Raw genomic sequence first — 25000 nt, 5'->3', positions numbered from 1 at the left:
GTGTGTGTGTTGTGCACGCCTGTGTGTGTGTGTGTGTTTGCATTTCTGTCTGTGTTTGTGTGTGTGTGTGCATTTCTGTGTGCATTTGTGTGCGTGAGTGTGTGAAAGCCTCTTCTTATACACTCAGCCAACAGTAGGAAGCGTTTTTTAATGGTGCTCTCCATTGTTGGGAGCAGCATTTACAGTTCATCTTGTGTGTGTGTGATCTTCTCTCCTCAGACGTCTGACGGCTTACCTGTATTTTCCTCATAAAGGAATGCTCCCCTTTGGACAGACTGGATACTCTAGTCTCTTTTCTCTTCTTAATCCTTAATTCTTATCTTTTCCTTAATTTCCCCTGGGGATCAATAAAGTACCGATCTGTCTGTCTGTCTGTCTGTCTGTCTATCTATCTTACCGTTGATTTGTTTTCAGGTTGGAGGATGTGTACAAGCATGTAGGCCTGGTTGTGATGTTTGCCATGTGTGGGTCTACAGTATGTGTGTTGAAGAGAGTCTGTTTCTCAGGTGTGGCAGGAGAGGCAGAGAGAGGAGAGACAGAGGGAGGAGAGGCAGAGGGAGGAGAGGCAGAGAGAGGAGAGGCAGAGAGAGGAGAGGCAGAGGGAGGAGAGATGCAGGGAGGAGAGACAGAGAGGAGAGGCAGAGAGAGGAGAGACAGAGGGAGGAGAGGCAGAGGGAGGAGAGGCAGAGGGAGGAGAGACAGAGGGAGGAGAGGCAGAGGGAGGAGAGACAGAGAGGAGAGGCAGAGAGAGGAGAGACAGAGGGAGGAGAGGCAGAGGGAGGAGAGACAGAGGGAGGAGAGGCAGAGGGAGGAGAGGCAGAGGGAGGGGTGGTAGTTGGGTACAGAGGGAGATTCCGATATGTATATCTAGACAAAGGTCTGGAACTAGTGTTCTTGTGTTTTAGAACTTGTGTTTTAGTGGTGTGTGTGTGTGTGTGTGTGTGTGCGCGCACGTGCCTGCGTGTGTGTGTGCGCGCCTGCCTGCGTGTGTGTGTGTGTGTGTGTGCGTGTGTGTGTGTCTGCATGTGCGTGTGCACGTGTGTGTGTTCTTGTGAGACCATTTGTCTCCGGGTCTGGGTTTGTGGCGTCTAGCGCCTGTCCTCCACAGAGACACTAGCAGGGCCGTGTGTGGCAGGAGGGACCAGCCTGTACCCAGGATGCATCACATACACACACACACACACACACACACACACATTCTACCATGTCTCTTGATGCAGATCTAGAGTTCATTTTTGACCTCTTTGTCTCTGAAGCTTCAATAAACGTGAATGTAATGTGACACCGATTTCATCCCAATGTTTTCATCGTGTGTTGACATCATGTTTATAGTATTTATTGATACTTTAATATCATAAAAAGGCTTCACCGGGCGCAGACAAGAACAAGGTTTCGGTACGACGACGGCAGGGTGTTCAGAGACTGGCGTCTTCGGTGTGTGGCACATGAGTGTGTTATTATGTGTTCCTGGCACCGGGAGCAGCCCTGTCTCCCTCCTTGGTTAGAGGGCATGCTTCCAGACTGTTGTTGAGGAATAAAGAAAAAGGGTAGGGGGGGGCGCTGTTGAAGGGGTGTGAAGGGAGTGTGTAGAGATAGGGAGCTTTTTTTTTTTTTTTTTTTTTTGCCGGGCCTGCGTGGCAGAGCGGCTCTACCTGGCCCCGCGCCAGCCTGGGCAGTGTGCCCACGAGGAGGCAGTGTGTGGCCAGTGCTCTGCCACAGAGCTGGAGAGAACGAGACAGAGAGAGAGAGAGAGAGAGAGAGAGAGAGAGAGGGAGAGAGAGAGGGAGGCAGGGAGCGCCTTGGTCGGGCACTGACTGGCAGAGGGGAGTCGAGAAGGGTGGGCAGGGCCATGACGTGCCAGTGACGTAGAGAGAGAGAGAGGAGAGTCTGTGTGTGTGTGTGTGTGTGTGAGAGAGAGAGAGAGAGAGAGAGAGAGAGACAGGAGTGAGGATAGTGTGTGTGTGCGTGTGCCCGTGCGTGTGTGTCTGTGTGAGAGAGATGACTGATGCGGGAGACTGCCATGTCATTGCGAGCCTCAGGGACTACATTACATTAGTGCTTGTTTAGTGGATGCGATGCCATTTCCAGGCACACCCATATGCTTCCACCATCAACAAAAATAGGGCCAACGGGGATTCAGCTCAATTAACTTCTCCAGTCATTTATTGTGCTGAAGTATTCACGCCGCTACTCTGTTCAGGGCTTGTTTGCGATTCCACCTCTCGTTGTTTCTCTTTCTACGTCGGTTAACGCTCGAACAAACACACGCTTCATTCCAGAGAAGAAGGAAAGAAAAAAAAAATATAGAAAAAAGAAAAGCGATCCCTCTTGTTATGTGTGCATTTAAATAGTGTTTGCTTTTCAAAATCCTTATTCCTCCTTTTCCCCTCCTTTTCCTCTCTCTCTCTCTCTCTCTCTCTCTCTCCCTCCTCCGACTCCCTCTCTTCTCCCACCCTTCTCTCCACTCCTGGTTGTATCCTTAAAATATTCTGCACATCCTGCAGCCGTTCCACATGGCAGAAGGCCCCTAATATAATCTGTGTGTCTGAATTCTAATTTATACCGTCAGGATAAAATAAATAGGCTGCAGTTAATTATGGGGAGCTGCTCCTGGCTGCGCCTGATGATTTATGAAGTGCGCGTAGGCATTCCACATCGCATTTTTCTTAATTTATTTGTAATCTGTCTTTCAATTAATTTTTTTTACTGGAAAACGTCTTAATGATGTCAGAGGTGTGCGGTAATGAAGCCGGTCCAGGGGGGCAGCGCTCCGGGGTGGGTGGGGGTGAGGGGGGTGGGGGGGGGTCTGTCTGTCTGTCTGTCTGTCTGTCTGTCTGGGTTATTGTTCCTGTAGACTGTTCTCTTGTTTCCTCATATCTCTGATCTAGTATGAGCAGAAAGGTTGTGGTTGGTTTTCTATATCTGTGTGTCTGTGTATGGTCAAACCTCCTGCTGATTAGAGAGAGCACCCCTGTCCTTTACCCCAGCCCCTGCCCTATACCCTAGTCCCAGCCCCAGCCCGAGCCCTATACCCCAGCCACAGTCCCAGCCCTATACCCTAGTCCCAGTCCCAGTCCCAGCCCCATAATCTAGCCCCAGTCCAAGCCCCAGACTTATGTCCTAGTCCCAGTCCTATTCCCAGTCCCAGCCTCATACCCATACCCATACCCCAGTCCCAGCCCCTGCTCCAGCCACAGTACTAGCCCCAGTCCAAGCCCCTGCCCCTGCCCCTGCCCCTGCCCCTCCCCCCAGCTCCTGCCTCGCAGACAGGAAAAAAACGCTTCACATGATTAGAAGCATTTTCTCCATGGTTTCTTTCCCTTTCAGAATAAAGCCGATGTCTCCTCTATTTGTTATGCGCGTCGTTCTCCGGCAATTAGGTTGAGTTTGGCGCTCTGAAGGCCCTGGTGTAGGGCGGGCCGGTGGGCCGGGGGGCCGGGGGACGCAGTGTCTCAGCCAGAATCTCAGGCCAGACGCCCAGACACACCATGTCAGCACCGCCCATGAGGGACATCCACACATCTCTCTGCATCAGGATGCTCTCATTTACCACCTCCCCATCACACCCTGTCTCTCTCTCTCTCTCTCTCTCTCACTCACTCACTCTCTCTCCCTCTCTCTGTATCTCTCTCACTCTCTCTCTCTCTGTATCTCTCCCCCTCTCTCTCTCTCTCGCTCTCTCCCTCTCTCTCTCTCTCTCTCTCTCTCTCTCTCTCTCTCACTCTCTCTCTGTATCTCTCCCCCTCTCTCTCTCTCTCTCTCGCCCTGTCGCTCTCTCTCTTTTTAATTTTCTTCTTCTCGAAAAAATAGATTCCGCATTAAGCAGCCAGGCATGGCTGGCCGCGCCTCTCCTGCCCTGAAAGAGGAAAATAGGGGATGATTTAATTTCTCCTCCTTCTGCGCGTCTCCATGGTCTCCTCACTCTGCTCCTACACAGATCATTACACACGGAGGCCTCGTCTTCCTGTCCCTGCGAGGGTTGGCGCAGGCCCCTAACTGGTCGGCCACGCCACCGCCACGGCTGCCGATCAATACCTGTGGTCAGGACGGAGCACGCCGCCCCGCGCCACCCCGCGCCTCCTTGATAGGCCCTGCAGGTCCCACCATAAAACACCTCTGCAGGCCCGGCCCGCCGGCCCATAAATCCACAGGGTTTCCTCTAATAGAGGGAGGGAGGCCCAGAGGAGCCGGGCGGGGAGAGGAGACGGTGGCCCGTGAAGTCAGGTAGCCTAGCACATGATAGTCTACTGGGAGGGGAGTAGGGCACCAGTATGCTATAGTCTACTGGGAGGGGAGTAGTATACTATAGTCTACTGGGAGAGGAGTAGGGCACCAGTATGTTATAGTCTACTGGGAGGGGAGTAGTATACTATAGTCTACTGGGAGGGGAGTAGGGCACCAGTATACTATAGTCTACTGGGAGGGGAGTAGTATACTATAGTCTACTGGGAGGGGAGTAGGGCACCAGTATACTATAGTCTACTGGGAGGGGAGTAGACTACACGGCTGTACTGGATGGCCAACCAGGCTGGAGTGGGTTAGATATGTTATGAAAGACTGACAGACAGACAGACAGACAGACACACACACACACACACACACACACAGAGATAGACAGACTGACAGACAGACAGACACACAGACACACACATAGATACACTCTCTCAGACCCCCAGGCTCTGTGCCGGCCTGTTCTGCTCTCCCCACATTAACCAAACAGATATCCACCAACTTTAATTACCTCTGCATCCACTTACTCACCCCCCCCCCCCCCCCCCCCCCGATGCCCTCCAACCTCCATCCACCTTCCTGCGTCCATCGCTTGTGCAAATGAAGGAGGGAGAGAGAGAGAAAGAAGGGACGTATAATTACTTATTTTAGTGGAGTGCGGCAGAATGCCTTTTGCCAAATGACTGTAATTCCAAATGGTTAACAAGATTTTTCTCTTTAATAGAGCCGAATTCGTGTGACAGCAAATTGCTTTCCCATTTGCAGCCTTAATGGCTTTTCATACTTTGCACTTCCAATAAGCAGTAAACTCGGAAATTAATATTGCACGCTGTGTTATGATGCAAATGGGAGCGAGATAGGAGAGACGTACCTTCATGCAGAAAGCTCTGATTAGATCCGTAATTGCTTCAGTGGGATGATTTCCTCACCCCCCCCCCCCCACCCACCCCCTCCTCGTCTCGTTTGAACTTTTTCATTTATTTAGATGTAGATTTTAAGCTCTCGCCATTCGCTCCGGCGCCGGCGTCAACGGCCCTTTTGTTTTGTGTTATGTTTGTGTTCTGCGCTTTTCAAATCAATGATAATCAGCGGTTATTGCGGGTTTGGAAAAATAATGAATAAATAAATAAAAAAGAATAAACAACATCACCTCCACAAGGTCTTTGTGTCACTGCGGAGGCTCCTCCATGTGACCTCACACTCCCGTCGCTGGGCGGGGTCCTGCGTGGGAGCGACATTCACACTGACTGTGTTCAGGTCTCTGTCGACTGAACACACGTTTACACTGACTGTGTTCAGGTCTCTGTCGACTGAACACACGTTCACACTGAATATGTTCAGGTCTCTATTGACTGAACACACATTCACGCTGACTGTTCAGGTCTCTGTCGACTGAACACACATTCACACTGACTGTGTTCAGGTCTCCTTCACATTCACACTGACCGTGTTCAGGTCTGCCCACCGAAGGCTATGGAATACGTCCTTCAGATCCTCTGAGTGAGGTGGAGAGGCAGTCAACCTGAAAGTCCTCTATTTTCTAAGTCCGTCCTGTAGATGAACATCGGTTCTACTGGTGGTTAGCCTGGCTAGGCGGTGTTTGGGCCAGCCACTTCCTCCCAGCATGCTCTCTCCAGGAAAAAACACACAATGGCAAAAGATATATTTGTGCAAGGTGTTTTATAATTAACTTCTGATCCAAGTCATTTCGTTTCCAATTCCATTTTACACATGCTCAAATATTAATCCTTGTCGGTGCATAAGGTATTGTATTCTTAATAAGAAGGTGCACGGGGAGGTGGGGGGGGGGGGATCACAGAGCGGGAGGCAGTTCAAACAGCGCAGACAGGCACAGAGGTGTCATGTTAATGTCTCACAGAAGGAACATATACATTTATTCTATGGCTGACACTGATCAGACGCTCAGCTGCTAACAGCACCCTGGGGCAGGTGCTGCTGTCCTTGGCTTTCCATTGGCCGTCTCTCCCATATTCAGCACTCTCCCTTCCCTCAGCTCTGTTCACTCAGTGTAGCAGTGTGTGTGTGTGTGTGTGTGTGTGTGCGCGTGTGCGTGCGTGGTGTGTGTGTATGTGTCTGTGTCTGTCTGTGTGCATGTGCATGTGTGTGTGTATGTATGCCTGTGCGTGTGTGTGTGTGCATGTGCGTGTGCATGTATGCCTGTGTGTGTGTGTGTGTGTGTGTGTGTGTGTGTGCGTCAGTGCATCAGTGAGTACAGTACACCTGTCACCATATAGTCAGATTTACTGCCAGCCCCAGCCCCTCTATGGCGTAATGCTGTCAGATGCTTTAAATGCAGATTATCCCTGCAGGCTGTGAGTAGTCCACAGGGGCCTCCCCCTGCTCCCTCTACCCAGCCTACAGAGTCTGTCTTTGGGGAGAAGCACTAGCTTCCTGGGCTGTGGCTGGAGCCAGCGTGGAGCCCCAGCCCCAGACATACAGCCACCCTGACCTTTGGACAGAAATAGCAAATAAATTCATCTGGATGGGCCTGCGATTGCTGCCAGCTATTGAGGTTAAGTGTCCTTTTGTCTGCGAGCAAAGCTCTGTGCAGCCGGGGCTGGCTGGGTCACGTGACCACGCACGCACGCAATCTGATTCTCTCGCCGCCGCCGTCGCCATGGCAACCCTTCATTTCTTTTTCAGCGCGCTCCCCATTTCACCTGTCACTTTGGTAATTGCCTCCGAATTTTCCAGCATATCAGAAAAAAAATATGATGATGATGATAATAATAAGACAATATTTATGAAGTGAACGGTGACAGGAGAGTGTAGAGAAATGAAGAAATGTAGAAAGCTTTCATTAGGATAGAATATTAATGCAGAGACAGGAGGTTTCAGGAGCTAATAACGCTTGTTCCCGTTTCACTCTGTGCGTGTGTGTGTGTGTGTGTGTGTGTGTGTGTGTGTGTGTGCGTGTGCGTGTTCGTGTGTGTGTGTGACTGGCACTGTGTTTTTCCATTGTTTTAATTGGGTCACCCTCTCCTCCATGTTGCCTCTCTGGTGAGCAGTTCTCTGCTTAATCAGGCCTGGTAGACTGTGACTCACAACATGAGACATCTTGTGCCCAATACAAGTATTGATAGTCTGTTTTTAGAAGTATTGATAAGACCAGGAAACATAAGGGCCTTTGCCACAGTGCTGTGTTTATTAATGGCCACGGATGGTTGTTATGAAACTTGAGAGAGAGAGAGACACAGAGAGAGAGAGAGAGAGAGACAGAGAGAGGGAGAGACAGAGAGAGAGAGATTGTTAAAAGCCTGTATGGACCTAGCCAGAGGCTACAGATGGATATGGCCAGGTCTGTGTTGAGTGATGGCCCAGCTGGTCCTCATGACCAAGGTCACCACTCGCATGTTACCCACCTGAGCTCAACAACCTGGAACCATAGGAACCATGCCCACGATCCATGTGCACACAAAGCCACCTCTTAATGTAGGCCAAAACATGTCCACTAGCCCACTGTCCACAGTGGGGCTCACGCCCTGTCTGCCAAAGCATCCCAAGGCATCCCAAGGCCAATTGGTTTTCCACAGTCACTCCCGGGCCTCAACGGTGCTTACTCCGGGCCTGATGAGTGCTTCAAACTCGAAGCTTTTACCCTCCTCTACCCCTCCTGGTCCTTACGAGGCCAAACAGGGCTAAGGGGCGACGCTGGGATATTCTTATCAGCCCACAGTGCTTTAGTTGGCTAGAGGATGTGGTGGGTGGCAAGCATCGTCCAAGGTAGCTGGCTGTACTGTCACTACACGACCGCATTGATCTGGATCATGTTTTGAAATGATCTGCTCGCGGTGTCTCAGAGTTGGGAGAACTGCAGAACGTAGAACACACGTACTAGAGGGACCAGAATGTGGAACACACGTACTAGAGGGACCAGAATGTAGAACACACGTACTAGCGGGACTAGAAAGCGCAGCTGTGGACATTCAGACGGGCTTGTTCACCAGGCTCTAAGCACCGGGCCGCCCAGTGAGCCCTGGCAGGCACCGGCACCCCTATGGAGGAGCAGCCTTTCACACAGCTCACCACCAACCCCATAAAGCTGATACACACCATGTGTTTTCTTTCATTTGCGGTGGAGTTTATTGACAAGATGCTCTGTGGACATGATTAACCTGTTATTGTGTGTCAGTCGAGCTTATGTTGGCTAATATAACTTAATTCATATTAATACTGTTTTTAGTTGTTGTTGTATATTACACATACATATTTTCTCATCTATGGCTTGCTCTTGCAGATCTCATTTTCGTTTTTTTTGTGTGTTTTTTTTATTATTTTTTAAAGTCAATATCTACTTACAAGTTCTTGTAACTCAAAGACGGAGTCTGTGTTTATAATGATAACAAATGTTCTATCCTGTCGAGGTATTTTAGAATGAGGACATAAAAGCATGGAATTATTCGTGCTTGCATTGCTTGATAAAACAAAAAAACAAGGAGGTGTGTGCCATGTTGGAATTTATATGTGTGCTTTGGGGGAATGTCAGTGGAATTAATTGATTTGCCCATATTTGTCAGAAAAGAGTAAGCGCCTAAACCCAGCCTGCATTATTAAAGCTAATACCACAGTGGTTTCTGCAAGTCCTCTATCGTGAATCAAAGCCTGACACGGACTGATGATGTATGGATATATTATTCACAACGTTGCATGGGCCTCAGCAACGCTACTCCTCCGTCCTTGCCCCCCCAACCCCCCCCCCCCCCCCCCCCCTCAACCCCCAACCCCCAACCTCCCACACCACCACCACCACCATCCCCACCACCACTCATCCTGTCCCCCTGGAGGGCACCTGTGTTTTCAAAGTAAAGACCACTTAGAGAATAGCCCGGGGGCGTTTGCATACTGGAGTGCCCCTGTGTTACACATTAGAAGCCCCCTGTCCAGACCCCCAGAAACATAAACACTCTCAATAGCCTCCCCCCTACCCCCTACCCCCCCCCCCCCCCACCCCCAATTCTCCCAGTAACCCCAAATACCTCAAAGACAGGGGAAAAACCGCTTACACACGCAGGTCAGACTGTGGAACCGAGAGCCTTCGGGGACGTGCTCCGTGGTAATGACCTCTCCCTGAGATCTGCAGCTCAGCTCCTCACTCACCACCGCTCAGCCAAGCACTCTCCAACTAGGATAGGAAACACAGGTTACAACGGGTAGATATCATCTAGCATCGTTAGGCTAATGAAATTGGCTCTGTTGTCTTTTAAAATGCTCTCAGGATAATTTCTCTAGAGAGTGAGGACCGTCGTCTGTCCCAGGCTCGGCTCAGCCACGCAGGTTGAAGTCGGCGCGGCGTTTACGGACTTGGCATGGCACGGTGCCAAGCCCTCCTCATCTGTGTTCTACTCCCCCTGGCGAACATACGTCTGTACACAGACGACAGCATGTCTACAAACAAAGACCCCCCCCCGGCACCCCCCTTCTTTAATGAGCTTCATTTACCGCAAACTGAAAAGCACTTATGTTAGAGAATGAACACTTACATGGGTGAGGTTGTTGGGGGCGGGGGGGGGGGGGGGGGTTGTGAGGGTTGACGTTTGGCATCAAAGACAGACTAAACAGGAGGGAATAAGAGTATGAAGGGGTGGGGGGGTGGGAGAGTGGGTGGGGGGGTCCCCCTCGGCCCAGTGAGACTGGCGGCTGACATGTTTAGGGGGAACGGCAGACAGAAGCGTCAGGAGGTAAACAGTCCCCCCATGGGTGAGGCCTCTGCAGAGGGAAAGGCAGACGCAGGGTTAATGATCAGATGTCTCATTCAATCCCTCGGCGGAGTAAATGGGGCTTGATCTGCCGCCAGGAACTGGAGAATGAGCTGCTTTCATAGCCGGCTTTGCCATTTGTCAAGATGAACAGTTTTAATATTTCAAAAAACAATCTTATTACCGAAACAAAAATAGAGCAAGGGTTTTCGGGAAACCCAGAAACCCTTAATGTTAATTTTTAATGGCATTTTGTGCACACAGATTGTGTATTTATACTGTATATATATATATATATATGTGTGTGTGTGTGTGTGTGTGTGTGTGTGTGTGTGTGTTTGTTCAGGAGAGGAGTAGAAGTATTTTTTCATGCAGGCTGCTCAATTGTGCCGTTGCAGAGCCGAAATGGCTGGGGAGGACATTAGAATGTCTTTACTGCGGTTCTCACTTGTGCTTCTGTGGATGTGCTGAAATGGAGGTGTGAGGAATAGCATCATTAAGGTAATGTGCCTGGAAAGGCAATGAGTGGAGCTCTAACGTGGGCAGTTTCCCTCTGCTCTGCTCAGCCAAGAGACGCAGTAAATGCCCAATCTAGGGTGACCTTTACCAGGGAGAGGCAGAGCTTTGGAACACATGCACGTGTACACACACACACACACACTGACTCACGCACGCACGTATACACACACACACACACACACACACACACACTCACGCACGTACACAAACACACACACACAAGCATCTACAAGCACATACATACATACTTTTAATTTTACTCTGTTGTATTTGTTGGTAAGATAAAACTGTCCTGTGTGTGTGTGTGTGTGTGTGTGTGTGTGTGTGTATGTAAGGGGAGGTTTGTGTGTGGGATCAGGTAGTTTAGAGTGCTGCCACTGCGTCACCACAACTTCAGGTTGTCAGCTGAGACGCAGAGGCCAGCCCTTTCATGTCACAGGCGTTCTCCTTGACAGAGTGGCAGAATGGGGGCAATTATAAATCACTTAGAGCGTGAGTGTGTGTGTGTGTGTGTGTGCGTGTGCGTGTGTGTGCGTGCGTGCCTGTATCGGTGTGTATGCGTGCCTGCGTGTGTGTATGGGTGTGTATAGGTGTGTATGTGTGTGTGATGAATAGGCTGCAGGAGAAGAGGACCAGTACAGAGGTAGCTAGGCCTCTGCTGCACGGTGACCCTGCTCCATCAGGATGGGGGGGGGGGGGGGGGGTGGCAGCAGTGGACCATGGTGGGAGAGGGGGGCGGGGGGGGGGGGGGGGGGGGGGGTCTGGTTTACTCTACCCCTGTCATAGTGTCCAAGCACAGTCCACCGCCAAGCCTACCATCATCCCTCACCCCGTCCTGTCAGCCAGAGTCAACAGCCGTCCTTCCTCACACTCTCTCTCTCTTTATGGCTCCTTTCAGTGTTTGTAGGCAATCAGGAATGACCAGGGGTCTCTTATTGTTTGGTCTTCCAATATGTGTTTTGTTTGGGCTGAGCTGAGCTGAGGAGGAGGAGGACTCCGGGTGATGAATTTCATACATCACATTTTCCACCGCCGCTGACCAATGAGTGGGCTTGGATGCAGGGAACGCGGCCCGCGGTGTTTTCCTTTAATAAGTCCGGAGGTGAGGGAGAACAAGCGGGTGATCAGTCATCCTGTCATGATCGGACCCTCTGATTAGCCCCCCCCCCCCCCCCCACCCAGCACGCCGCTGGCATCTCTGACCTGCCACACTTGCGTATGTCAAAGACCCCACCACTCCATTTCACCGAACCGCCGTTTTTTTTTTTAAGTTAGCCCCCCCAAAAAAGTCATCTTTGGTCACGGTTGACCTATAGCGACATCTGTTTTGATCGGATTCTTCTTTTATGAAAAAAAGAAAAAAAACGAGGAAAAAAACATCGATCTCTTATTGTAGTTTTGACATTTTGAGTGTTGGTTTCTTCTGCGGAGAAGGTCAGGTAAACAGAGATACTTAAATACAGATCGTCAGAAGAGGTCAACCCTGCATGGTGTCTCTGTCCTGTCTGCATAGCTCTGGTCCAAAGGCGGTCCGATGGGAGACTCAGTAAAGACACAGTGTTGTGTGAGACTGTGTAACCGGTCCGGGGGAGGCCGGCGAAGGTCGAAATCGCAGGACGTTGAGTTTGATACCATTCTTCCGTTCCGTTCCGTGCGTCACAATGAGCCCGTCCTCCTATTTCCACCTCCACCTCCCTCCGGTGACCCAATCCTAGAGAGGTTTTCGGTGTTAACAGCATCTTGACGCAGTCCCTGGATGCTCCCCCCCCCCATGGGCCTCCATCCCTTCCCACCGGTCGCCTCTCACCCCTCTCTCTCGGCTCCCCTCCCCCCCTACTCCCCCGACCCAGTCAGGTGTGTGTCTAAGCCAGGCCCGGCATGGTGGCACTTCCTTCCCCTTCGGGCCTCCGTCAGTAGACTTCAGAATAGATCTTTATTTACAGCACAGGACTCGGAAACAGCTGGTCAATCCATTTAGCCTAAGGCCACTGATTTGTTCGTATTTACCACAACACCCAAAGAAAAGCCGGGGTATTTTTTCCTCTCTCCTTCCTATTGATCCGGCACTTAGAAAATCTGCTCTGCTGTCTAAACACTATTGATCCCCCTTCCCCTGGACGGCCAGCTCCCCACACCAGTATATAAAGGGACTGGATGAATTGAAATTTCATTTCCGACAACTTGTTCCTGTTATTTTTACCTTTTTCTTTTTTTTTTTTTTCTTCTTCTGGTGGTTGGGAACAGGCGCTGGCGGGCCCCCGGCTCGATGTGAGTCGATAGGCTGTTGTCTGAGGGGAGGAGCGAGCGGCAGATGAAGCTCGCCGTACGGTACCTCACCGTACCGTTGACGAGACTGTCTACCACACACACACAGGGCACTGCCTGGACAAGTTCCCTTTATTGATTCCCAGTGATCATTAAGGCCTATTAGGGCCTTCTAGGTCCGGCCCGGCTCTCTCAGCTCTGTCTCAGCTCTGTCTCACCTCTCTCTCAGCTCTGTCTCACCCCTCTCTCAGCTCTGTCTCACCTCTCTCTCAGCTCTGTCTCACCCCTCTCTCAGCTCTGTCTCACCTCTCTCTCAGCTCTGTCTCACCTCTCTCTCAGCTCTGTCTCAGCTCTGTCTCACCCCTCTCTCAGCTCTGTCTCACCTCTCTCTCAGCTCTCTCTCAGCTCTGTCTCACCTCTCTCTCAGCTCTGTCTCACCCCTCTCTCAGCTCTGTCTCACCTCTCTCTCAGCTCTGTCTCACCCCTCTCTCAGCTCTGTCTCAGCTCTGTCTCACCCCTCTCTCAGCTCTGTCTCAGCTCTCCCTGTGCTGTCAGCAGCCAGCTGATGAATGGAGAGGCGGGGCCCGTGGTGCTGAAGCCCCAGCTATATCACAGGGCTAGCCAGCAGCCGGAGGCTGGGGAGAGCCAGGCCTCTAAATCATACGGCCCAGTCTCACAGCCAAACGAAGAGGCTCAGGCCATAAGGAACCGGTCAGTGTGGGTTCTCTGGGGTCAGTCGGTTCATTCACCTGGCGAGCGCTGATCATTGGTCAAGCCACTGGTCAAACCACTGGTCAAGTCACTGGTCAAGTCACTGGTCAAGCTACTGGTCAAGTCACTGGTCAAGCCACTGGTCAGGTCACTGGTCAAGCCATCAAAGTGTTGTTGACTATGTGTTTCATACCCCCTCTGTCACTTGGTCAACAGTTGTTGATAACAGTGTGTGTGTGTGTGTGTGTGTGTGTGTGTGCGTGTGCGTCTGCGTGTGCGCGTGGGTGTGTTTGTGTGTCACCCTCTCCCCAGCTGCAGGACAGGGACGCCGAGCTCCAGAGGCTCCAGAGGTCTTTGGCCGAGCTACACGGGCGAGAGAGGGAGTGGGAGGGAGAGAAAGACACCCTGCAAGGCCAGCTGAGCCGGACCAGAGAGGAGCTCCACAGCGCCACCCTCAGGGTGAGCCCGGAACGGCAGCAGCCCCCATCCCCTCCACACCACTCTCTCCCTCCATTGTGTTCCAGCCAAACGATTAGCTGGAGATATAGCGGTACATAAAAGGGGCGGAGGCCCTGTTTTAATTAACATAAATATTCATATAATGACCGTGAAGCCATCCTACGTTCCATTTCGAGCTCTTAACGTTAATGCATATTTGAATACATTATCATTACGACCATCATAATTCTTATTATGATAACCGTAATTATTAGATTTATGACTGAATTATTATTTTCTTCCCCGCAGCCATTTTTTTCTTCTTTTTTCAGCAAAACCATTTTTCCTTCATATGCGACAGTCCCCCCTCCCCCCCCCCCCCCCCCTAAAATATTGAGCGGGCGTTGATAAAGACAAACAGACAAACAGCCGAGCGTGTCTGCTTTGCTCGTCTGTAAAACACTCCATCTGAACTGCATATCCGCCCGGCGAACTGGCTTGTCATGAGCTGTATGAAGAAAAATGGTCACACGGTTTGACACACATTGGAAAATGACATTTGAAAAGCGGGGCGCTGCTGTGGAAATTAGAGATATTAAAATTATAAATCAGTGTCTGGATGTGCGGGGGGGTGGGGGGGGGGGTGCTGGTGGTGTGGTGTGGAGGGTGTGGGCCTAGAGTGAGTGGTCTCTCTCTTTTCTTCTCTCTCCCTCTCTGTCTCTGTCTCTCTCTTTCTCTCGCTCTCTCTCTTTCTCTCCTCCCATCTGTCTCTCTCACCTCTCTTTCTCTCTCTCTCTTTCTCTCTCTCCTCCCATCTCTCTCTCTCTCCTCCCATCTCTCTCTCTCACCTCCCATCTCTCTCTCTCCTCCCATCTCTCTCTCTCTCCTCCCATCTCTCTTTCTCTCTCCCTTCCTCTCTCTACCTCTGTCTCTGGGTGTGCCAGAGGGAGACCGGGGGCCTGGTCTGGGCCTGGGCCTGGTCAGTAGCCTTGAGATGGGGGGCTAAGCCCTGGTCCGTGGGCCCACTCTCCTCCATGCTCCACTGGGACCGACCCTCTCTCTGATTTAGCAGTAAAACAGAGAGGATATTGTCTCTGCCTGCTGCAGTGTCCTGTCAGCTTATTTAGCAGCTCTTACGGCCCAACCTGCTAATGGAGCCTTTCAGAGGTGTGATATGCATAATGCAAAGGTATCCGCTGACACCTTTAAAATCAGACACTTCCTCTCCCCTGTGTGCCTCCCCTCTCCTGTGTGTGTGTGCGTGTGTGTGTTTGTGTGTGTGCGTGTGTGTTGAGCAGGGGGAGGCACAGCGGAAGAGAGAAGAGCAGGTCGGCGAGCTGCAGGGGGAGGCGGAGAGACTGAAGGCACTGCTGGAAAATGAGAGACAAGAGACACAGAGAGAGGTCAGTGCCGTGCCTATTTAGACACTGTGTGTGTGTGTGTCTGAGTGTGTGTGTACCTTTACGTGTGTGTCTGCGTGCGTGTGTGTACCTTCAACTGCACAAACAGTCCTTATTTGTCACATTTCTATTCCGGAATGCTCATTCTCCTCCTCTTTCATCAAGCTCTGAGAGATGTGTCACAAAGGCCTGGGCTGGCTATGTTCCTTGACACAGCTGATGCTCCCCACTGAGGGAGAAAAGACATTGCTTTAACATGAGGTCCAGAGATGGCAGACAGGCTACCTTGAAGGCTTGTGTCACCACCTCCATTCAGCAGCACTGCAAGGATAGAAAACGTTGAATCGTCGTGTCCTTGGGGGCGATGATTGTCGCATTCACATCAGAGGGTATTTTGTGCTTAGAGAGAGGGAGAGAGAGGTCAAAAGTGATGTCATCCTCCTTGGACGTGAAAAGAAGTGAGGTCGTCCGCATAAGCGCAATCACACCTCCCGACCTGGGTTAATGTAGCGCGCACGCACACACACACACACACACACACACACACCTCCCTCCACTCCCTGCCACCACAGACTCATTCCACTATCACACTCTTCAGAAAGTTGGCGATTTCATTTCCGTTTCATGCTCAATATCTTGTGTTTGCTGTGGAGGGTCACTGTAGGCTTCCTCTCAGCACTGCTTCATTTCCCTAAGTCTCCCAGCCGCGTGGAAGCTGAATGTCACCTCCCAGGTACAGGGCCCGGTGTAATAAAGCCTAGGGCTGGTGGGGACTCAGGGGGGGGCTCAGGGGGGCGGGGGTGGAAGCGGGCGGGGGGGGGGGGGGGGGGCTGCGTCTGTGTCCCCAGACATGGGAGGTCTAGCACTGTCACTTCCTCACTCCCTGCATTACCGCTCCACAGCCACCGCCCCCCCGCCCGCCCGCCAGCCGGGACCCCCTTCAATATTTCAGCACTGTTTTTATCCTCCCGCCGTAAATTTTAGCTGTTCGCTCTTAATATTGAAATATTAAAAAGAGGTATTTTCTCTGAAGAGGTCAAGTAAAGAAAGGAGGCACTTTGTTTTATTAAAGTTTCAGATGCTTTCACACTCTGGCTCTGGTGGGAGCGGGGAGGGGGAGGGGGGGTGTGGCTGGGGGAAGGGGGGGGGGGCAAGACGCAAGAGGGCAGCATGGTTCATCTGAACTGGCTGATTGTTGATTTCAACAAGACTTTGGTTATCTATTGAAATGTATTATATCTATACATATGTATATATATATATATATATATATGTATATAAATATGTAGAAGGTCTTTACATACATACTTACAGCAGCGAGCCACTCAGAATGACCCGGACCACTGAGTGATGTTCTGACAAATCAAGGTGCCTGGGGTCATCCTGAGAGGCTCTCTGCTGGCAGTATGTATGGAAAGACCTTCTATATATTTCTATTGATATATATGGGTCTAACCTCCCCCTCTCCACCTAGCCTCTCTCTGCTCCACATGTACTCTGCCTGTGTGTGTCCTCAGCTGGGGGGGAGAGGAGAGGAGCTGAAGAGGCTGAGAAAGGAGCAGCAGCACCTGGAAGACAAGGTCTGTGACCTTGAGCAGCAGACGACGCTCCCTCTGTCTGTTTGTATGCCTGTCTGTCTGTTTGTATGCCTGTCTGTCTGTATGCCTGTCAGTATGCCTGTCTGTCTGTCTGTATGCCTGTCAGTATGCCTGTCTGTCTGTCTGTCTGATTGTCTGTCTGTATGCCTGCCTGTCTGTCTGTCTGTCTGTTTGTATGTCTGTCTGCCTGTCTGCCTGTATGTCTGTCTGCAGAGAGGTGTCTGGTGGACACAGCGTGGGCAGCCTGTAAGCCTGCCTCAGCCCTGCTCACCGCCACTCACTAACTCCACATCAGCCTCTAGAGCAGGAGGATCAACTAGTAATGAGGCCCTCGCATGGTCCTTTAAGGCCAAGGAGTCTGTCACAAGAGTTTCCGGGCTTTAGTGTTTTGAGGGGGTGTGTGTGTGTGTGTGTGTGCGTGTGTGTGTGCGTGTGTGTGCGTGTCACTGGGCATGGCCTTGGTAGCCTCCACTAATGAGGGCAGACCTACTACCCAAGCTTTCCCAGACCTAGTCAGGAGCACGCCACGAACGAGGGAGTCCGGTCATAACAAGCGTACGGGCGTCTGACAGAGAAGGGAGAGAGAGAGAAAGGAATGGGGGACGTCTCCGTATGCTGGTGGGGGGTGTGGGGGGGGGGGTTTAGATGGTCCGCAGGCCCCGTGTCTGATCCCTGTGTGAGGCGCGTCACCTCAGGCTAGGCGTTGAGCGCTGAGACGGCGTTGTTTTTACAGCGTGGCCTTGCCGCGCTACCAGGACCGCAATAAACCAACGGCCTTCAAAGCAACAGCCAAACGCCACTTACTGCTGAGTGCTTCTCTGGTGGTTGGACAAGATTACTCTCAAAACAAAGTGCAGACAGGTTGATTAATAGCGGGGTCTGCAGAGGTGCCCGCCGCAGTATATTTTCACACTTAACGCTCGTTCGCTTCGTCCGCGTGGGACTTTTATGTGCTGGTTCCTGTCACCGTGGGAGTTTGTCAGTTCATAAAGAAAAGTCTTCGCTCTTTGAGTCGGTTTTCAGCGAAAAAACTCATTAGAGCTGTTAAAGATGTGTTGTTTTAATGTCCTGGGAGCAAACTGTGACTGGGGGGGGGCGGAGGGACACGGGGGGTGTGGGTGGGGGGGTTCTGCTATGGGCCCACTTTACCCCCACACACACACACACACACACACTGATAAAGAGTGTTTGTTCTGTCTCCATGAGGGTCTGTAAAGTATGCTGTACTCTTTGTGTGTGGGTGTGGGGGTGCGTGTGGGTAGGTGCGCGTGTGTGCGTGTGCGTGTGTGTGTGTGTGTGTCTGCGTGTGTGTACTGTACTGTGCTGACTAGAGTGAATAACCGACCCGCCTGCTGTACCTGGTCCCGTGTGCAGGTGAGGCAGGGCGAGGAGCGGGCGGCCCGGCTGCAGAGCCAGGCTGACCAGGCGGGGAGGGAGCTCCAGGAGGAGAGCACCCAGAGGGACAGGCAGCTGTGGGACTGGAGGGACCGCTGCCACGCAGCCTCCGAGGGGCTGAGGCTGAGAGAGGCTGAGCTGGAGGAGGTGCAGCGGGCCAGGGACACGGCCCTCAGGAGCCTGCGTCTGCAGGAGGAGAGGACCCACAGCCTGGGCACCCAGAGACAGGAGCTGCAGGACAGCCTGGGAGAGCAGCAGGCTAGGGTGAGGCCGGGGCCGGGGGCCGGAGCCTGGGTGATGGGGGTTTGGGGGAGATGGAGGGCAGGCTGGTCGGGGGAGGTGGTGGTGGTGGTGGTGGGGGGGTGGGGGTTGGGTGATGGCAGTGCAATTAGGGGGGGCATGGTCAGACACACACACACACATCAGTGAGGCCAAGGTCAGACACACACACACGCATACACACATCAGGTCACAGGGATCTAATTAAGCGCAGCTCAACATCAGGCTGTAATCAGCAGCCATGCACAGGAAATTAGTTTCTTTCTCCTTTTCTGCTTTCAAGTGCTCTGCATTAAAATGCATATGAGCTTCAGTGTTTCTAATTAACATTTTGTGCTTAGGAGGCAAGTTAACAGTATTCCTCTGCCTTAATGGGCTTTGTGGAAAATGAGCCCCACGAAGCGGAGAGAGGACGATTTTCCTTTGTTTAATGGTGTGTTCCTTTCTCGTGAGAAAAAAAGAGGTGTTGTTGGTAAGATTGCTCCAGTAACTACCATGGTTGGGAAAATCTCCTTTAGGTCCACTGAAAATCACAGGGCCATAAGCCTCTCGTATGCCAGATCTGTCCATCTGAGAGTAATAATAACTGCTCAGTGTTAGAGGCCTGGAGTCAGTAGTGGTCGGCACAGGAGTCTGAAAGCATGTGAAGTGAACCTCAGCCTGACCTTGGAGCGGTTCTACTGTGATCTGTCTGAAAGGGGTTGCGGTTGGAATCCTCAACCACTCTTAGATAGGCCTAGCCACCCCCCCACCCCTCCCCAACCCCCCCCCCCATACCTCCAGCCCCTCCACCTACCCACTCACTCATCCCCATGTTTGTGGTATCACTGTTGTTGTTCTCCTTCTTCTTAATTGCCTCCTTCCACTCTTTCTTCCTCTCCTTGTGTCTCTCATGCCTATGATTACCCACAACAATAATGCTATCAGTACAGCTGGATGTTTTCACCGCATCGTAACCGATGTGTACAGCTTCGTCATATTTTAACATGCACATAGTATTTTTGTGAGCAAAAACAGAGACGAAAAAAGCTGCTTTATGGATAATTATGTGTAATCCACAACAATTTCAGCGAACCTGAACGACAGCGGCGGAAATGGTTCGGTAGAAATCCTCATTATCCAATTTGCTGTGAAACGGGAGGTGTGGGATATAGCTCGCAGACTCCTCAAAAAACTCACCCATTTCCCTAAAACAGAAAACATTGCTGCTTATCTAGGACATGATGAAATGGGAAACTAACTGGCCTGACTATGCTTTTTATGTGTGTGCGTGCGTGCGTGCGCGCGCGTGCGTGCGTATGTGTGTGCCCATTCCCGCCATTAAAGGGGGAGTTTTAGTTTTTAAAGCTTTTTATCTATTATTTGTGTTTCCATTTTGGGGATGGCACTAACCATCAAGCTCTCGGTCATTGATTCCTTTCATCGCCGTACGAGATGCAAGTCAGAGGAGTGACAGAAAATGAACGTTTGATGTGGGGGGGTTTTTCCGCAAAAGTGCTTTTTTCTCCACATAGCAATTATAGTACAATCAAGGCCAGGGGCCCTGCGTAGGGATGGGAGTGTGATGTGTTGTCGAGTGTGTTGTGTGTCTCCTCCTGTCCTGTCCCTCAGCTGGCCCAGAGAGACGAGACGGTCAGGGTTCTCATCGTCAAACTGCAGGCCGACAAGGAAGACCTCCGCGCTCTCCGCCAACAGCTGCTGTCCTCCCAGGATGCACTGCAGCAAGCCGCTGCCGAGCTGAGCGCGTGCAGAAGAGAGAGGGAGAAGCAGGTATGACGTCATCGTATCAGGCTTCGGTATCAAATCTCACGAGATCACATTCGATCCATCTAAAACCATGTATGTTGTGTATTGACATGTTTATGGTCATACAATGACCTCGTGTGTGTGTCTATACCACGTTGCAGGGTACCCAGTGTGTGGAGACAGAGGAGAGAATGGCTGAGGTCAAAGTTGACCTGGTGCAACTTCAGCAGCAGTACACCACCTGTTATGCTCAGGTACACAACTACACCATGGACGGAGCCCTACTCCCAGTCATTACCATAGTACGGACACAAATCACTCTTAGAAAGTGACCACCGCTGACAGTTTACAAAACATACATGTTTATCAGTTGATTGACGGGTAGCTATGCAAGTGTGAAGGTTCGTTCACTGTTAGACTGTTAGATTAGATAAGATTAGATTAGATTCAACTTTATTGTCATTGCACAGAGTACAAGTACTGAGACAACGAAATGTAGTTTGGCATCTAACCAGATAGTGTTTTGCACTATGCCACTATTTGCACTGTGATATTATAGACAGTGCATGGTATTACAGTATGGTATTACAGTATAAGGTATTACAGTATGGTATTACAGTATAAGGTATTACAGTATGGTATTACAGTATGGTATTACAGTATAAGGTATTACAGTATGGTATTACAGTATAAGGTATTACAGTATGGTATTACAGTATGGTATTACAGTATAAGGTATTACAGTATGGTATTACAGTATGGTATTACAGTATAAGGTATTACAGTATGGTATTACAGTATGGTATTACAGTATAAGGTATTACAGTATGGTATTACAGTATGGTATTACAGTATGGTATTACAGTATGGTATTACAGTATAAGGTATTACAGTATGTTTATTACAGTGAGTATAAATAAATGAATATAATAAATGAATATACATGAGTTGAATATCAATATGATATGTACAGTTGAACAGGGGCGATAAAAGACATGATATTGTAGACAGTGCATGGGATTACAAAATAAGGTATTAGAGTGAGTATAAATAAATTAATATCATAAGTGAATGTACATGAGATAATTATCAATATGATATGTACAGTTGAAGAAGGGCAATAGGTCTTGAGGTATGTTACATATATGTAAGATGTGTAATTAGAGACCAATATAATAAATATGCTATGTGCAAACAAGCAGTAGTGCAAAAGCAGTAAAGTGGGGGGGTGGGGGTGTGTGGGGGGGGGGGAGGCTGGGCTACCGCCGGGATTCTGAGGTCAGCAGATTAACAGCTGCAGGGAAGAAGCTGTTCCTGAGCTTGCTGGTGCGGGAATGGAGACTCCTGTACTCCTCCGGATGGGAGGAGGGCAAACAGTCCGTGGCTGGGGTGAGAGGTGTCCCTACTGATGCCTCGCGCCCTCCACAGACACCACCTGCTCTGGAGGACCTCGATGGCAGGGAGTTGGGCACCGGTGATGTACTAGGGGGTTTTCACCACCCGTTGCAGGGCCTTCCGGTCGGAGACAGAGCAGCTGCCATACCACACTGTGATGCAGTTTGTCAGAATGCTCTCCATGGTGCACCGATAGAAGTTGACCAGGATCCTAGGAGACAGATGGGCTTTCTTCAGTCTCCTCAGGAAGTATAGACGCTGCTGCGCCTTTTTGACCAGGGTGGAGGAGTTGAGGGTTCAAGAGAGGTCCTCGGAGATGTGGACACCCAGGAACTTGAAGCTGGAGACACGCTCCACCCCCATCCCATTGATGTAGCTAAGGGTGTGTCTGCAGCCCCCAGCTTTCCTGTAGTCCACAATGAGCTCCTTGGTCTTCTTGGTGTTGAGGGTCAGGTTGTTGCCGGCACACCACACTGCCAGGTACTGCACCTCCTCCCTGTAGGCCGACCCGTCGTTGTTACTAATCAGGCCTACCATCGTGGTGTCGTCTGCGAACTTGATGATGGTGTTGGAGCCATGTACAGGCACGCAGTCATGGATGAAGAGGGAGTAGAGGGCTCAGCACACAGTCCTGTGGGACACCGGTGTTCAGGGTCAGGGTGGAGGAGGTGTGGTTGTCTAACCTGACAAACCGGGGTCTGTTGGTCAGGAAGTCCAGGATCCAGTCGCAGAGGGAGGTGCTGATGCCAAGGTCACTGAGTTTGGTGAACAGCTTAGAGGGGATGATGGTGGTGAATGCTGAGCTGAAGTCAATGACAGTTTACAAAACATCTGTTTATCAGTTGATTGATAGATATCTATGCAAGTGTGTAGGTTTGTTCACAGACTGTTCGTCTGCCAGGCCCGCTTATTAACTCATCCAGTCTTCTTCTTCTTCCATACGTAACACCTCCCGTGCTGTCCCTCCCGTGCTGTCCATGTGTGTAGCTGGTCCAGGAGGAGGCGCTAGTGAGCAGGCTGCAGGCGGAGCTGCGTGAGGCGGGGGAGGAGAGGGACAGGCTGGCCCGTCAGGTGACAGAGGACCAAGGCCTTCGTCACGAACAGGACTTGCTGACAGAGAGGCACAAGGCTGCACAGAAAGAGGTAGGAGGAAGGCTTGACTGTGACCACCACTGCTGCTCAACTCTGTCACCTTCTCTCTGTTTCTGACCCCTCTTCTAGCCAACGACAACTTTGAGGCTCCTTCGCTGGCCAACACATGAACTGTTTAGACTGTTTAAAGTACAACATGTCCTCGCTTAGGTTATGTTTCCTGGTTCTTGTTTCCATGCAGAACTGTCTCTTTCGTTTAAGTTGTACAGTGCCAGATAGGCACTAACCGTTTAGGCAGTGGGGGTCTGAGGTGTGTGGTTGTGGTTGTGGTCGCGTTCAGGTTGCCAGCAGGGACGAGACAGTGCTGAGGCTGACCACGGAACTGAGGACAGCCCAGGAGTACCTGAGGTCAGCTCAGGACGAGGTGAGTCCTGAGAATCCATCACATGACGACCGTCTATACCGAGCAGAAGTACTGAACTCTGACAAACACTCTCACAGCTGTTTGAGCCGTCCTGTGAGATGAAGTAGATTGTGTTGGTGGTCAACATGGTAAGGTATAGTGGTAGTGGTAAACATTCTCCTCCACAGCTTTCAGAGGTGAGTCCTAGTGTATGCTGGGATATTGAGTGGCAGGGTCATCTCAGAACTACGTGTCCCATAGTTCCCAGAGGGATAGAAACCCCATGCTGTGTGTCCCTGAGGCCGAGGGTCAAGGACAGGGTGACCCTGTGGTGTGTGTGTGTGTGTGTGTGTGTGTGTGTGTGTGTGTGTGTGTGTGTGTGTGTGTGTGTGTGTGTGCGTGCGTGTGCGCGTGTGTGTGCGTGCGTGTGTGTGCGCGTCAGTCCTGTCTAGCACAGAGAAAAGATGCCGATGTGAAACACCTCAGTGTTATTTCAGAGTTTTGTGCTTGAAGGAGAAACTTGTGGAGGACCTGTCAATGGCCGCCTCTCCTCTACTCCTTTATTTATCTCTCCTCCTCTCCTCCTCTCCTCTGACTGGTCAGTTATTTGTTTGCCAGAGTGTCCTTGTGTGTTATAAATGGGACAGGCCTGTCACTTCAATGCGGAGAGGATGTTTTGAGTTCCTTGAAAGATTTTTATTTATTTAATTTTTTGGGTTGGACGGGGGAACTGTGAATAATGCATCTGGACCTGCTGCATCTACTGGTTTTGTCATTAGCATGCAGCCCCAGTTATCTGCCGAATACTTATGAGTGCCGGAGAAATGTTTGTGATGTTATTTATTTATGTTGGCCTCTCAATTATTCATTTGTTTATTTATTCATGGCAGAACTAACTGCAATTGGAAAATTCATTTTTGCTGAAGGGCACATGCCCCCCCACCTCACCCCCCCCCCCCCCCCCCCTCACTCAACCGTACACAAAAGGAGGGGGGCACATCAGGCTTGTTAGTAATTGCTTTATGTGTCTATTCCTGAGACTCACAGGGAGATGTCATTTTAATGCAAACAGACAGGTTGAGAGAGAGGGAGAGAGGGAGAGAGAGGTGGGATGGGTCGGGGTTGAGGGGTAAAGACGGGGATGGGAGGAGAGTGGGAGGAGGATGAGTTTGACTCGTTCTTTTCTTTTTAGACTACTACCTCCAAAACAAAACTTACTGCCCGGGGGGGGGGGGGGGGGGGGGGTGCGTGTATGTCTGTGTGTGTGTGTGTGTGTGGGGGGGGGGGGTGTAGAGGGGGAACCAGGGTAACATCCACAGACATGTACAGACTCCACCACTGCCTGCTAACAGCGCGCGGCTCTACAGGTTGGGCTGCAGGCGGAGCAGGGAGCACAACAATGGGCTGAGGTTGTCTGGCTGTCTCCATGCCTCCGTGCCTCCGAGCTCCCCTGCCTCCTCTCACTGTTGTCTCCCCGCTCTGTGCTCTTTAATTAGATGGAGTGGGATTTTGTTCAATTTCACACTTGCGCACACATGCTGCAATTATTCCTGATAAGTGATAACGTTTCACTGAACATAAAATGATATGTATGTTTGTGTGTGTGTGTGTGTGTGTGCGTGCGTGCGTGTGCGTGAGTGTTTGCGTCTCTGAAGCCCTGACACTAGCTATGTGTCACAAACTGCTTGCAGCTATGGAATTCCAATTAGCGTCATATGCTGTGTTTGTGTGTGTGACCCTGTGTGCGTGCCCTTGATTCTGTGTGTTTGCCCTTGATTGTGTGTGTGTGTGTGTGTGTGTGTGTGTGTGTGT

At 50.9% G+C, this 25000-nt stretch overlaps 1 protein-coding gene across 1 annotated transcript in view; it reads left to right on the top strand.

Annotated features, from left to right (window-relative positions):
* The window catches only part of pmfbp1 (polyamine modulated factor 1 binding protein 1), a gene marked incomplete at both ends in the record, with an annotated part of 149388 nt that overhangs the window by 93443 nt on the left and 30945 nt on the right, over positions 1-25000 (top strand). The window contains 8 exons of the mRNA XM_083690860.1: positions 13755-13901; positions 15191-15283; positions 16798-16860; positions 18295-18537; positions 20164-20322; positions 20460-20552; positions 22681-22836; positions 23126-23209. Of these exons, the coding sequence (XP_083546986.1) occupies positions 13755-13901; positions 15191-15283; positions 16798-16860; positions 18295-18537; positions 20164-20322; positions 20460-20552; positions 22681-22836; positions 23126-23209 (1038 nt within the window). The remainder of the gene's footprint in view (positions 1-13754; positions 13902-15190; positions 15284-16797; positions 16861-18294; positions 18538-20163; positions 20323-20459; positions 20553-22680; positions 22837-23125; positions 23210-25000) is intronic.

Source organism: Argentina silus (assembly GCF_951799395.1).
Source record: "Argentina silus genome assembly, chromosome: 19".
Taxonomy (NCBI): Eukaryota; Metazoa; Chordata; class Actinopteri; order Argentiniformes; family Argentinidae; genus Argentina; species Argentina silus.
The sequence above is the reverse complement of the archived record's forward strand: the minus strand, read 5'-3'. Positions and strand labels throughout refer to the sequence as shown.